Here is a 16,118-nt window from a genome sequence, read left to right as displayed (position 1 = left end):
AGAAACAATGACTATTCAAAAGGAATCTGAGGAAACAATATTAAAGGCATAATATTTGTACTAAGATATGCCACTTTCACTCACCAGAAAACATCTTAGAACTCCAATTTAAATTTGGCTATTGGCTGAATTTAGAAACTAAGAGGCTACATCATCTTATTTCTACAAACCACTAAATATATAGCAAGAAATCTGAAAGGGAAGACTGCTAGAAGAAAATGCACAAGCAACTAGAGAAATGACAATTAACATATTCTGGAAAGGACAAAAACAATCATTTCCTAAAGACAGCAATAAAATGCCTGATAATAAAACCTAAGCAGAAATTTTTAAAAAACATCACTAAATTTCTTTGTAACTTAGCATATACTTGTCCTTTCAAATGTTATAAATGGTGATGGGATACTCAGATGTGTCCATGGATCATCCATGGGATCTTCATAATAGGAAATTGCATTCAGAAAACACCAACACATAAAGAAATGGCATTTCTTTAATGTCATAGCCTTGCTAACCTTTTACTCAAAATGACAACAGAGGAAAATGGGAAGTGTCATAAAAGCAGTCATCTAAGGAAGAGACTAAAGCTCCAAAGTCAAATGCCAAAACTGAGGAGCAACAACTAGAAACCAGATCCCACATAACCTAGTGAAAAGAGAAACAGGTCCCGGGGTTCTTGAAATGAGAAACAAGAGAGAAATATAAAGTGTTTTCATGTTTTTTCCTTCTCTTTATCCTTCTATTTCCTTTTTCCTTTTAGCTGAGAAAAAGTTCAATGAGATTGAACTGTTCCTCACAGGAATCCAGGCAAATGATTCTTCTATTTAAGAAGGGAATACTTTTTAAGAGATTTTACACTCAATTGTACAAGGAGAGGAAACTTATCTTAACAATGATATGTCTGATATAATTAAGAAATTAGAAAAAGAATACTCAGATTTGAAAAGATTTGTATTCAATGCTTGGCCTCTTTAACTGTTAGGCTTTTCATATGCAAAGTCAATTTACCTAAAATAATTTTCTTCCAATTATGTTAAATAACTATGAAACAGAATGACCTACAGTACAAACATAAGTATGTATAAGGGTATATATATACGCTTATATATATGTGTACACACATACACAGAGATAGACTAATTCTGCTCAGAAAAAAAAAGACTTAATGAACAAAACATTTAATGGATTTTTGGACAACACATAATCTATACTTCCAAATAAAAAGGTATTTTCTGAACATATGATCAAATCATAAAATCTGGGAAAAATATATATAAAAGACTGGAAAAATTATCTCATCTCCTTTTTCTCATTTTACTGTATTTCTTTGTAGCATTTCCCCCTGTTTATATGTGTTTATATTAACATACAGTTCATCAACATTTAAATCTTAGTTTCTGCTTTTTTTTCCACTTCACATTTAATTGTGAGCATTTTCTGTACCTCAAAGCTTTGAAATAGATAAATCTGCCTACTATTCCATTAAGCAAACATACAATAACCCCTAAATGAATTATGTTGTGCTAAGTCTTCAATCTAATACACTGTTCCACTGAAAAACATTACCAAAATCTTCAAAGAATAGTTATTTCTTTAATATAGATTACTAGACATATATGCTACATAAAAGGATATTTATCTAACCTATCCCATCTTTTATCCGACTTTTAAGACTTCTGATATGTATGAAACTACTGATCAGGATGGCTGTAAGAATTACCAGTTCTACCAACTGCACCCACACTAAATTATTTTATAAGGTTAGTTTGACTTAAACCACTAATTTGTGTTTTAGCAACTGAAAAGGAAAAAAAGTGGGGGGGCAGTGACTATATAAAATAATCCTTGTGCTTATGTGCTAAGGTATAAGTAAGTTAATTTACTCACAACAAGAACAGTTCTCCAAAAGAAAATGACAAAGGATACCAATCCAAAGAAAACAGTGAAAACTATAGGCTCCCATGGTAGTCCATAAAAATCAGGCCCAGGTTGATACTCATCAGGCAATATAGTAAACAGCTGAAACAGACAAATTAGAAGAAATGGGAAACCTTAAATTTATAACAAAACAGTCACAAAGAATCATGGCAATTCTAAACCAACCTCCTCGTCAGAAATCCACCTCCTCAATATTTTCCAATAGTTTCTTCAAGAGAAAGGATACTGGCAGTCTCATATTTTTTGTTCACTTGCAGTGTTTTCAAGTATAATGAATCTAAATACTTTTTTAAAAAAATTATTTATGTATCTTTAGTTTCAGGTGGACACATTATTTTGTTTTTATATGGTGCTAAGGATCGAACCCCTAACCTTAACCCTAACCCTGACCATAACCCTAAATCTAACCCTAACCCTAACCCTAACCCTAACCCTGTGCCTCATGCATGCTAGGCAAGCGCTCTACCACTGAACCACAACCCCAGCCTGAATCTAAATACTTTAAATTGAGCATACATTTCCAGTTTGTAACAGGCCCTATATCATCACATTGTCTAACACCTGGCTAGAATCCCTCTGGATCATTCTTTTCTCTTAGATAACCTGGTTTTTATAATTTAAAAAATTCATTTAAGACAAAAACTTAAATATATGAAAGAACTAATTAATTTTATGGCAACAAATAAAAACAATGAAACAATAAAAAGATTTCAAAACCCTTTGGGTATCATTTGATAAGCTAGAAGAATACCTTACTATTCTGAAAAGTGTTTAAATGAAGAAAAGGAAACAAATATTTATCTCCTGCCTTAACTATACAAACCAAATATCTGTGTAAAGAATAATCAATCATAGCCAGGCGCCGTGGCACACACTTGTAATCCCAGTAGCTAGGGAGGCTGAGGAGGGAGGATAGCAAGTCCAAAGTCAGCCTCAGCAAAAGGGAATTGCTAAGCAACTCAGTGAAACACTGTATATAAATAAAATACAAAATAGGGCTGGGGATATGGCTCACTAGCCAAGTGCCCCTGAGTTTAATCACCAGTACCCCCCCAAAAAAAAGAATAATCAAATTTTTATTTGTGTAGGCATCCCAGCCTTTAAATGAAGAAAGAAAAATCCCAGCAACTCAGACCATTGCTATTTTGCAACCTATAATATATTAGCAAATCTCACCAATGTCACTGTTGACTAGTAGTCAACATCAAAGGAGAGGACATGCATATGTCAATGCAATATTTCCTATTAAGTTTTCATAAGAAACAGAATTGAACCTAAACCTGACTACCAATTTCCAAGAAATATAAAGCAACAGAGAGAGGCTGAGGTTGTTAGCTCAGCACTTGCCTAGAATGCATAAAGCCCGAGGTTCAATCCCCAGCACCACCAAAAAAAAAAAAAAAAAAAAAAAGGCAATAGAGAAAACAGATTAAATTGTTGTGCCAGGGGGATTGTCATTTATTCACCAAAACTACAATATATCCTAGAAGTCCCACAAACATATTTTTTTCAATTATTGCAAAAAGTTCCAACAAAAGGAGAAATCAATAGATAGTAACTTATATGAGACTTGTTCTCCCACTGAAAGCAACCAGAAAGTTGGAATATATATATATATATATATTTTTTTTTTTTTTTTTTTTGGTACCAGGGATTGAACTCAAGAGCACTTGATCACTGAGCCACATCCCCAGTCTCAGCCCCATTTTGTATTTTATTTAGAGACAGGGTCTCACTGAGTTACTTAGAACCTCACTTTTGCTAAGGCTGGCTTTGAACTCGTGATCCTCTCTCAGCCTCCCGAGCCACTAGAATATTAAGGCATGTGCCACCATGCCCAGAGCTATTTTTCATATAGAAAGCCACAAGGGACATGCAACTGTCACCCCTAAGAGCAGGAGAACAAATAGGTGAGCATTCTACCTTGAGGCACCCTCTAGACCTCAGTTTGGGAAGGGGAACCCAAATAGGGCCTAACAGTCTCACTGAGGAGAAAGAGACCAGAGTTCCAGGAGATTAAGCAGTCAAAAACATGTAGAGAAAACTACCAGAAAGATGGGAGCCACAAAGAAAAAGAGTTCCAGAAATCTGCATGGAGGTGGTCTTCAGTTTGGGGCTACATTCTAAGCAGTACCTGTGAGGACCAAGAACAAACTATTAGTTAACCAATCCCACAGTTGGCACTGAGCTGGAAGAAGTCTGGATTCCAGCTAGCCAGAGAGAGTTGACATACAAAAACAGTATGGTCAACAAGCTCATGAAGAAGTATTTGATCCAGGCATGATGGCACATGTCTGTAATCCCAGAAACTCAGAAGGTTGAGGTAGGAGGATCCCAAGTTTGAATCTGGCAACTTATCAAGAGCCTAAGCAAGTTAGTGAGACCCTATCTCAAAAAAAAAAAAAAAAAGTTCACTCAATATCATTAATTGTCAGGAAATAAACTCACAAAGACATACCCACTAGAATGGCCCAAATGCTAGTGAAGATGAAGTCAAGTGGAAGTCTCCTAAATTGCTGGTGGAAGTATAAAATGATTGTGGTCATTTTTTAGCATGGCTTGACAGTATCACATAAGATAAAAACATACATTAAATGTAGGAGGCAATTGCACTCCTAGATATGAGTCCACTTATAGGGGCATATATATGAAATAGTACTGTAGGAAAAATGAATCTATAGTTTAAAAAAAAAAAGTTATCAGTGGTTGCCTGGAACAGGTGGTGAAGGAACTCACTGGGAAGGATCCCAAGGAAACCCCTTTTCTAATGAAAAAACTGTTCTATATCTTGATTATGGTAGTTTTTACATGGGTATCTACATTTGTTAAAACTCAGAGTGTGATTGCTTTGGCAGCACATATACTAAAATTAGGACAATACAGAAAAAATTAGCATGGTCCCTGAGCAAGGATGACACCCACATTTGTGAAGCATTCCATAGTTTTGTGGAAACAACCCTTCAACAGATGAATGGATAAAGAAACTGTGGTACATATACAAAATGAAATGTTACTTATAGCATTAAAAGAGAAAAAAATTATGGCAAAACAAAAAGCTGTATGTTCTCTCTGAAAGTGGTGCTGACCCATAATGGGGGTGAGGTGGGTGGCAAGGGGCATGGAAAGAATGGAGGAACTTTGATTGGGCAAAGGGGAGGTAGGACAGGCGAGAGGGCATAACGATAGGAAAGATGGTGGAATGAGATGAACCTCATTACCCGAGGTACATGTAGGACTACTACATGTGTTGAGTACAACTAGGAAAAGTTTTGTTCCATTTATGTACAATGAATCAAAATGCATTCTGCTATCATGTATAACCAATTAGAACAAATTAAAAAAAAAACTCACTGATATTGGCTATCAAGGAATTACTGTTAAGTTGGGTGATGGCCTGTGGGTTCATTATACTATTCTCTATGCTTTTCTTTAAAGCTTTTCTAATTAAATTTATTTTTTAATTAGTACATAGAAATAAACATTATAATTATTGAAGTAGGTAACATGACATTTTGATGCATGTATACACTATGTAACGTTTAAATCAGGTTAAATATATCTACCTCCTCAAACATCATTTATGGTAAAACTTTCACAATCTTTTCTTCTAGTATTCTGAAATGTACAGTGTGTTATGGTTACCTATAGTCCCCTACTATTCTCTCTGCTCTTATTTAAAAGTTTCCATGATAAAAATACTAAAAATAACTTTTAAATTAAGATATAACTTCAAATATTTAAAGGATTTCTATGTAGAAAAGAATTCAATTTTATAGAGGAAATCATGTGGAGGAAAATTTGGAGTCAATAGAAGGATGAACTAGACAACAGAAGAACATATAGCCTTGTAAGAGAGTGACTCATGCTAGGAAATACTGGTGTACAGGCCTCATAACTACTCATCAGGGCCACAGTAAAGAAAATTACAGCAATGAGTGAGAAACTAGACTAACAGCCTTCCAAGATTTCTTCTAACACTAAGATTCTACTAAGATTCCATTGATCAATGAATCTGATTGGTGCACATCTCCCAAACACATCAGAGCCTATTACTCTCCAGTCCTATCAGATATCATACTACTTGTTTAAGATTTTACATTGACTTGTTCATAATTTTTGCATATATTTGTTAAGTCCTTTTCTTAAGGCTTTCAAAAATCACAATCATGCCTTACACCTGTTAGACTCTTTTAGTCCTCGCACAATGTCCTGTACATACTGGGCCATCAAAATGCCTTTTTGAAGGCTCCTTTCAAATCAGTCTCGTAACATTGTGCCTCTTCTTTGCCACTCACATCAATGTCTTACCTATCACCACAAAATCACTGACCATACCTGCACCACATTCGTGTACCCCGACCTAGACCTAGAGGAGGGCTCTGTGCATACCTAAAAATATGAATAAAGAAATCCTTCCCATATTGTGAGGCTGTAAACTTTCCAAGTGATGTTGATTCATTCTGATAATCAAATTATGACTGTGGAAGACTGGGTTTTAATCACTGGAAATATCATTATTCTAACTGCCTGGCTTGTACATACTCCTTACCCAGGTGGCTGCCACCACCATGAACAAACATGGAGCCAACTGAAAAATGATTCATTTCTCCCCATCACATCTTTTCCACCCTGGTGGTCTTTCCTCCCCAGGTATTCATTGTCTTTATACCACCTCTGACTGCCTACATGAGAATTAGGGGGTGCGTGGGGGTAAAACCCTACAAAATGCCAGACACCTCACCAGACACTTTACCTTGTCAAATCATTTAATTCTTATGATTGGAGTAAGCATTATCTACATTTTTCAGATGGGAAATCTGATATTGAAAAGTTTAGTTATTTGCCCAAACTTCTAAATGATAACCTTGGGATTTGAAACCAGATCTTCCTGGCTTCAAAATCTATACATTTTACAAGGAAAACAACGACATCACTTTTCTTACACAAGTCTTGAAATAACACAACCTACAGGAAACAACTTCAGTTGAGAAGGATTACTGTCACAATAGCCCTAGGACCATCTTATCCTCCAAGCTCTAAAAGCTTTCTCATTCCTATAATTAAACTCTAAAAGTCCAACATCAACAAATACCATGAGGGGGAGGTAAGTCCTAAAATGCTTAGATAAGCTTCTAGACAGATTAAATGTCTTGTTTGGATCATGATTTTCTTTAGAAAGGTCAGCCTTAAGTGACTCTTTCTAAGAAACAGATCTAACCTAATTCCTTTCATTCTTAAAACTTTCTAAGGATCCCCACTATTAATGGTCTAATGCTACTTTGGCTCATGACTTCCTTTAAGATTTGCTGGCCTCTCCAACAGACCATCCCCCTCCAACTTCACACGTTATACAACACCAACTATTCACATTCTCCTGGCCTCCCCAAATATCCTTTTCTTCATGTTTCCATTTCTCTGAACACATTTGTTCTGACTGCCAGCTTCCCCCACCATCCTCCACCCCAGCCTGTCTAATCAACAACAAACCACATGTCACACTCCTGTTTACCCTTTGCCTGTGCTTCAAACACATCTCTACTACTTTCTGACCTTATTGATCGCCCTTCCAACCATAATAAATGCATTTATGGACAATAATGTTCTACCATCAAATAAATACCTCTCTTTCTGCCATAATCTTACTGTGTTTCAAGTGAATGCTATTATCTCCCTGCCAGAATGAAAGGTTCTGAGGGGAAGAACCAAGTTTTTACAGGCGTACAAATGTCCAGCCTTGGTAGACAGCAAATCTTACTCATATGCTAAACTAAGTACCATTAAGCCACACCCCTATGGCTTTTGTTTTAGGAGCTATCTACTCAAAGGGTCAGGAGTCATTTTCATAAAGACATTTTAAGTTCTTCACTTCATGACCAGAAGCCACTTAAAAACTAATAAATAATCAACATTCTAATTGAAGAAACTATGTCAAACTTACCATCTTAGTAAAATAAAGCAAGAATGAATATAACAAGGAAAGCACGTTGTCCAAAAGGGTGGCATCTGCTGGCTCTTCCACCTTTATCTCCTTTAGTGGTTTTTCTGTATCAGCATCATCAACAGGAGTACCTTCTGTTATAAGTAGCTCTAAAATTGAAAGGGGAAATGGCTATTTTATTTTATGCTATAGAATAAGAATTGTCTCTCTTCAGTTTCAATATTCATCGAGTGTTTCACTAAATATATGAGTCACAGTGCCTGGAATATGTGGTTCTCCTAAAGACAATTAACACAGAGAAGAAAACTTCAAAATCCTAATTAGAGCTGTCAGACCCTTCAATTATAAAATGAACAATCTCCAGTCTACTTTCCACTACTTCCATGGCCATACAACTGCTATCAGAACAATATTTACTAAAGGAAAATTTTTAAAACCAGAGATATATAGACAGGGTCACATTCAACAAACATGGATTTAGTGCTGGTGAAACTTTGTTAAAAATTTTAGGAAAGCTGAAAGAGAGGGAGTCTTGGTTTGCAGATTTACAGGTGGAATGAGCCAAGGCTTAACACAGCATCTGGCACCTGGCAGAGATACTCAACAACTATTTATTGAGTGGACAGATGACAGCTATTTAAAAAGAACACAGTAATACCAAGAGAGACTAAAGGGAATTGGGTACAGACCTGCATTGAGGCTCTGTGAATGAGGTAGAATTCCAGTTAGACCTGAGAGCTTGTAGGGGTGGAATTTCAGTATGAGTTACATGAGCCTGGGGTACGTTTGATTAAACAGCTAGGAGTCCAACATGCAGTTATTAATAAGTTGGACCAGTTGGGCTGGGGATGTGGCTCAAGCACTCGTCTGGCCGTGCGGCCAGGGTTCGATCTTCAGCACCACATTAAAAAAAAAAAAAAAAAAGATGTTGTGTCCGCTGATAACTAAAAAATAAATATTAAAACTCTCTCTCTCTCTCTCTCTCCCTCTCTCTCTCTCTAAAAAAAAAGGAAGTTGGACCAGTTGCCTCTAAGGTCTTTCTCAACCCTGAGATTCCATTCACTACTATTTTTTTAAGCTTTTGCCTAATTTTTAAATTTTTTTTTTTTTAGTTTTTGATGGACCTTTATTTTATTTATTTGTATGCAGTGCTGAGAATCAATCCCAGTGCCTCACATGTTAGACAAACACTCTACCACTGAGCTACAACCCCAGGCCCTCCATTCACTATTGGTCTATGAATTTGACTGCTGGTGAAGTCTGCCCTTTGGCTCAGCATCTCAGCATCTGAGACACATTAAATGACATTTGGGAAGATTTTACCTATAAAGGTGATTGACATCATTTTGTGGTGGAACCTAAAAGGCCAGGGAAATAATTCATGCTTAATTTTGTAATCCAAGTTTTCCCTAATCTTGAAAGTTTTGGAGCATGAAAATAACAAATCTTAATGGTGTGTAATTCATTTTCAGAACCTTATGGAGTTAAACACAGTTCATAAGTCAGTAGTGTTCATATATGGATGCAATGTCTTCTGGAAAATGGGAGAACTGATATGTTATTCCTTCTCAAATTAACTGAATCCCCCCCTGCTATGAGTTCTCCTACACTCTGTGTGTGCAGATGGCGGTGGGGTCAGGATCAGTGATGCTAAGCCCTGCACTGGTGCAGGATAATGCTATAGCTATGCTTACAGACCAGAACCTTTAAAAACACAAAATACAGTAATTATGGCTTCATAGCACCATACTGGATGGATAAAATAAAACAATTAGTCATCATCTAATTTACTGATAAAATGAGAGTGAACAACACAAAAGTAGAATGCTGTTGATGCCATTATTGGGGATTTTTTTGAAAAATTGTTTCTCATCTCCCACTGGATACTGTGTACTATGATGAAGTATTCATAAGTGTCAGACTAAAATGGATTGCAGTTCTGTACTGTTTCCTGTAAGTATATAGTATAAAGATCTGGATGATTGACTGCATTTGAAAAAGTTTAATTACCATGTCCAGGAAGCAAGTCAAAACAGGACTTGAGCTATATTACATTCCATTTAGAAGAAAAGGGAAAAAACACAGCATTTATGAGACTATGAACAGTGATTCTCAAGCTAACTTGTACCAGGCCAGACTTTCCTGGAAGGCCTGGTAAAGACAGATTGTGGGTCCCACCCCCAGAGTTTCTGGTGCTGTTCGTCTGGTTGAAAATTACAGTTTTAGAGCATAAGGCCTTTGAAGAATAATATTTTAGTTGTAAATGGTTTACACAAGCTAGTCATAGCTAAACATTTGCTTTTAGGTGAGTTATAGTCTCTGGCCTATTTTTGATATCTAGTCATCTTTATTCTTGATTTTCTCTCACTTAAGAGATTTTTTTTTTTGAACTCACATGTACCTATATCACTCTCTGCTCTATTTTGTACCTTTGGCAACAAATATCCTTGAAAGCCTTCATTATGATAATGCCTCTACTTTGTAGAGAAAAATTGGCAAGCTTTACCTGGGTCTGCTTTCTCAGTATTTGGGATCTGAGACACTTCTAAGACACCCATGTCCTCAGTCACAGGTTGACTCAAGAGGCTGGGCTCTTTAGGATGGTTCATATTTAAATGATGACTCAGGAGGCGAGGCTCTTCATAAAGATTTCTATTAAGATGATTTGTGTTCTCTTTAGGAAAATCATCTTCGTGGGGTGGCTGCATCTCTACAGGGGAGAAGAATGCATTGAGCCAGCTGGATGACACTATCTACCCCCACTTAAGCCCAATGATCAGCACTCCCCCTCAGCACACAGCTCCAGATACCTCAACACTGCCCTCCATGTCCTGGCATGCGCCCATGAGAACACTGGGCAAGGATACGGGAGGGTTAATTGTTTTCATCCCATTTAAAGGATGACTGAACTATACAGTCAAATTTATAAAGAAGCCTTTAATTCAAAGTATTTCATAAACAAATACATTTATGATAGAGGCTTCAATAACTTACCTTCCCTTGGCAAACCAACATACACCCACATGAATAAATGTGCAGAAGAGAATTCTGGTCCAGAACAAAAATGTGAAATGTCTATTCTGCTCAGAAATAACAGTAACTCTTTCATCTACAAGTGTGCTGGTCTCACCAAGCCAGTATAGAGAAGGGAATTCCATAAGTCTAGCTTGCTAATGTGCCTTTCAAATATGTTCAAAGTAACCTAGGAACCAAAAGGTGAACCTATCTCCTTCCTGAGCTCAGGACATAGACCAATAAGATCCAGAGCAAAGATTATCTCTTTACATATTCTACCCTGAACATTCACTTGTACTTTGCATTCTTATCCAAAATATATCTGCTTTGATTAAATGTACAACTGTTTTCTTCCCCAAATTATCAGGTAAAATTAGCATTCTTGGGATGTAAATTTTCCAATGGCTTTATGTCCTTCTGGAATTCTTATCATATACTCTCAGTTGAAATATTTCATTTTGAAAAACAATGGATAGAGATGATCAAATATGAAACCAGGAAACAGAAAGCTTTTATCAGGATATTGGCTCATTGTCAGTTTGAGGAATATTTAATTGAAAGGCTTCTATGTGTCAAGCACTACATTATAAGGCTTGTCATCCTGGTTCCATCCTTGATTAATATGAATGCAAGGACCTTAGAACCCAGTGGAGTAAAACCAGAATAAGTGACCTCTCCCCCAAGAGACTGGAAATAGCATGGTATCCACAAAAGATAAATGATGGGGAGGGGAATTCAGGCAAGCTATCCATTAAAAGTTATTCTAGGGCTAGGATTGAGTGACAGAGCACTTGCCTAGTGCAGGTGAGGCACTGGGTTCGATCCTCAGCACCACATAAAAAGAGATTAAATTCTAAAAAAACAAAAAAAGTTATGCTAGTCACTCCACACCCACATGATCTAGTACAGATATTTTATGATTAAGAAATTATGTTTAATAAAGCCCTTTTATAATTTTAACAGAAAATATGTACTGTTAACAGGTCTACTTTTGTGCATTAGTTTCTCATTTATATCTTTCTCTTTAGCTTTTTATAAAATTTCTCTTTGAACATGCTAACCAATCCCAACTGTCCTAAAGGAAAAAAAGAATAAGGAATGTACTTTCATGCTCTAGTCCAAAAGAATGAATAAAGGAACATATGGGGCTCCTGAGTCAGCCTTCTTTCTCCTTTAGGCACATGGAAACTGAATAGAACTTTACAATAATACACAAAAACACCTGGATGGAACAACTCCTTTTCTCCAGCTCAAGCCGCAGGCAGGAATTTACCTTCAGCTTTAGCCCAGATTTCCTCTAGAGGAGGCGCTGTTATCAATGGAGCAGTCTCCTCCACTGTGGAGTGCTTGTACCTCACAAAATAGATCAAGTATTGGATATCATCAAGCACGGCAGCCTCTTCAAATATGTTACTTTCCTTTATTCCTATGTTTCTAATATCATTCACACGATTATCAAGCATTTGCTCTGCTACGCTCAAAATGTGTGACTCAGAGGCACGGAAGACCTTATCTAGAACTTTTTCCACGTTATAAGGCAGGCTCTCCTGCTGTGCCAACTTCAGCTTTAATGACATTTCCTGCAACATGGCTTCCAGTTCTTGGACATCAAAGTACTTCAGGAAGCGTTGCAAGGACTTTTGTTCTGTAAAGAAGCTGCGGATTATGGGCAAGTCTTCCTCCTGATCGCTAAGCTCTGGCTTTAGGGCTATATGTGGACTCTGTGGGAGTATATCATCTTCAAGGTCTGCAGAAGCAGGACCCTGGCTTTCTGCATCCGTGATATGCCCTATGTCCTCAAGGTCCTCTTTTGAGATTTCTTTTCCAGTAGCCTTTTCTGTAGACCCTGAAGTGTTCAGATGTTCCTTAGGGTTGTCTTTTTCAAGATCGTCAGAATCTTTATCCTGAAATACTTCACTTATCCCTGAAGTCTGAGTGTTTTCCTCATCACTTCCATCAAAGAGTCCCTGGGCTTCCTCATCTGCCAGAGGACTTTCCTCCTTTCCCATTTCCATATCACCTCGTTCCTTGTCCATCATGTCTACCCTTTTGGCTGTGGTTTCACTTTTCTTAAAAATCTCCCAAATTATACTCATTTCTTGTTTGTTTTCTTTGGTTTCTGGATCAGGATTGATAGTCTCTAAAACTGCTTTCTCAAGAACGTGCTGGTTAACATTCTGAATCCCAGAATGTCTTTCTTTTGACTGTTTTGCACTTACAGCATTTTCATCTTTCAGTAGCTCTTCAGGGGGATAATAATCCTCCTCTACTGCTGCTGGCCTTTTGGTATGGAGACCCGGAACTTCTACCTCATCAGTTTGCTCTGTTTTTTTAATTTCCTGTGTCCCCTGTGTTGCCTTATGCTGAATCAATTCTTCAGCCGAAGACTGCTCTTTACCCTCATCCTTGGAAAGCCCTATCTTCTCATTTACATGACTAACTGTAACAATCACATCTCTTTCTTGTTGCCAAGAAAGATTTTTTCTGGGACTGGGGACCTCTTCTTCCCGTTCTCTTAACAAACCAATTCCATCTGGAGAGGAGAATCCAGATTGATTTTCAGTTTTCAGAACTAGTCCCTCTTTAATTTCCTGAGGTTGAAGCTCCACTGAGTCTATGTGCAGGGTTGGTGTATTTACTGAACCTGGCTCCTCCATTCCATCTTTGGATGCATCATTTTGATTATCTCCCAGGAATGTTGCAATACCCAAGGATTCTGGTGGTTTACTCTGTTCTTGGGTCATCAGACTCCCTACAGCTTTATGTAGAGATTTATTCTCTAAGCTATCTTCCAAAATCTTCTCTCCAGGTGAAGAGAGTTCTTCATTCACTTCTTTTGAGTCTTTTGAGATATGGATAACTGCTTCTTTTAGGTCATTCTCTTTGTTTTCAAAGGCTGATTTTAATGTGTCCTTGCCCTTTTCAACAGCTGGCAATGAGCTGAGCTTATTGCTTTGGGGAGAAGTATATGCAATCATCCCTTCTATCTTCTCATCCTCTAATTCTGAAACATCTTGCATCAGGTGCTTCTTAGGCTCCTGAACATCTGTCTCTTTTCCTTTAATATGAAGTTCGATGTCCACTTTTGGCTCTTCATCATTATCTGTCTTAGAGGTTTCCACAAAAAGACCATATTTTGCACTTTCAGGATAAATATAATCTGTTGCTGCTTTTGGTTTCTTCTGTTTTCTATCTGGAACTAAAGCTTCCTCATCTTCTTTTTCTTCTTCTGAATAAGAATTCCCCAAATCCATCATATCTGTTTTCTCGTCACCACCTGTGCCAATAAATAAAGTATCCTCCAAGGTTGTCAGTATATTTTTATCATCATCCTTGATGCCTGGGGGCAGAGTTACCTCAACCTTATCTTCTTCATTTGAATTCTGCTCTTCACTTATTGAATATTTCTCCACTCCAAACTCCACTGGGAATTTCATGCCTTCTTCACTTATAAAGGTTAGTAATGGGAGCTCCCCAAAGCTTTCCTCATTCTCCTCTTCTTCCTTATCAAATGCATAATAATCAGCATCCAATTCCTCATCATCAAAATCATCTTCTAATGAAGTCACCAGTCTGGTCGTCTCATCATCAGACACAAGTACATCAGCAGTAGAGCCAAATTTGGTTTTCAAGTCTAATGTCATTTCTTTTTTCAAAAGTGTATAAGCATCAGTCTTCTGTTCGTTTGAGACCTGAGAACTGTTGCTGGTTTTGTTGTTTTCACTTTCTGGCACTATCAATTCATCTTGTAGTATTTCTTCAAAGGGTTCAAATGAAGTTTGTTCACCCTGAGCATTATCTGTTTGACTATCTGCATGAGGATGGTTCTTCTGAGCCAAAAATTGTTCCTCAAGATCCATAGTATTTTCTGAGAATGCACTTTCAATTTGCTCTGAGTTTGCTACTACTGGTTTAGGTTCAGGTTCAATGTCCTGGGAGACTTCAGGAAATTGTTCCACTTTTTCTATAGCTTTCTCAGAATTTTCATTTGCAGAATCATACAATTCCAAAAATCCTGGAAGTTCTTCTACATTATAATTATCAAAATCATCTCTTCCACCATCAAAACAGACAAAATCTGTCTCCTGTAAGGAAAAGGAAAACATTAGTGTGTCAATAACAAAGTGTCACAAAAGCAAACTCATCCACGCTCCCAAATTCAGGATTGGTTCTAAAGAATCTTTGGGGTCAACCAGATTACCCTCCTCCAACCCCCATTGGCTAACTCCTTCTATGGCTGAGTAAATCTGTCTTTTTCTAGACTACAGTGTTAGAAAGTCTATTCTTTCTTTCTTTCTTTCTTTCTTTCTTTCTTTCTTTTTTTAACATGGGTCATATTCTTTAAAAAGCATAATGAGTTAAAATGGTGACAATTTGGTCTCCAACAGCCTGACTCTTGGGTCTCTCTCAATTTGCTCTGAGCATAAGTAGGGAAAGGCAAGGTATCACTTATAGGATCCTCCAGCACTTAATATCTACACCTATGTTTCAGGAATTTAATTCTTAATCATTTGCTCAGGAGAAGCTGGAAGATCCTGCAGCATTGAGAAAGATGAATCAGTTTTAAAGTATCTTACTGAGATACAAGTACATTTGATGGAATAAAGAATGATATGAAGGAGGCTCCTCACATTATTATTACCACAAGAACAAACTGAAAACAAGATTCAACAAGTTATACACCTTCCTCTTCATCAGGATTTTACAGTCACTAAGACCTCTCTCAGGACTATCTATATATTTATCTAGTCTTCCTTCTTGCCACTAGTAAGCAAATTGACATATAAAAGGAGCCATAGTATGAATGAAAATTTTTTTAAAAATTTCCATCTCCTAATTAAATCTTCATAATATTCTGTGGGGGTTCTGGGGGTGGGGGAGGCAGTTCAATGTAGTAGGGATGAGTGATTTCCTCTCCCCATCACATGCATTTCTAAGCCATGAGGGATGCATGTAATGGGAAACATAATGAGAAGGCAGAGTTCAAAACAAATGAGTTCTCTGTAATCAGTGAACTGCTGTCACAGCTTAAATCCCAAGAACTAACTCTCTTTACCAACAATGAAGTCCAACAAGCAACAGAAGTGATTTTATGGCCCCTGAGATTATGAAGAAATTTTAGGAACAGCAACAACAAACAGGATAACTTTATCCATTCACCCCATCTAATCTAAGAACTATCCTAGCCTAGCAGCTTGCATATTCTACAGCCACTACAAAGAGCTGC

General features: G+C 37.2%; 1 protein-coding gene and 1 non-coding gene across 2 annotated transcripts in view; one reads left to right on the top strand and one right to left on the bottom strand.

Annotated features, from left to right (window-relative positions):
• Positions 1-16,118, bottom strand: part of LOC143387286 (transport and Golgi organization protein 1 homolog) — a 38,294-nt gene that overhangs the window by 14,435 nt on the left and 7,741 nt on the right. The window contains exons 4-7 of the mRNA XM_077107895.1: positions 12,165-14,976; positions 10,383-10,586; positions 7,877-8,025; positions 1,888-2,019 (exon numbers count right to left, since the gene is read on the bottom strand). Coding sequence (XP_076964010.1) covers positions 1,888-2,019; positions 7,877-8,025; positions 10,383-10,586; positions 12,165-14,976 — 3,297 coding nt within the window. The remainder of the gene's footprint in view (positions 1-1,887; positions 2,020-7,876; positions 8,026-10,382; positions 10,587-12,164; positions 14,977-16,118) is intronic.
• On the top strand, positions 4,778-4,884 carry LOC143387290 (U6 spliceosomal RNA). The gene has a single exon (XR_013089830.2). It is a non-coding gene; the product is annotated as a U6 spliceosomal RNA (small nuclear RNA).

This window comes from Callospermophilus lateralis (assembly GCF_048772815.1).
Source record: "Callospermophilus lateralis isolate mCalLat2 chromosome 10 unlocalized genomic scaffold, mCalLat2.hap1 SUPER_10_unloc_1, whole genome shotgun sequence".
In the NCBI taxonomy this organism is placed as follows: Eukaryota; Metazoa; Chordata; class Mammalia; order Rodentia; family Sciuridae; genus Callospermophilus; species Callospermophilus lateralis.
Note: the sequence above shows the minus strand (reverse complement) of the source record. Positions and strands in the feature narration are given on the sequence as shown.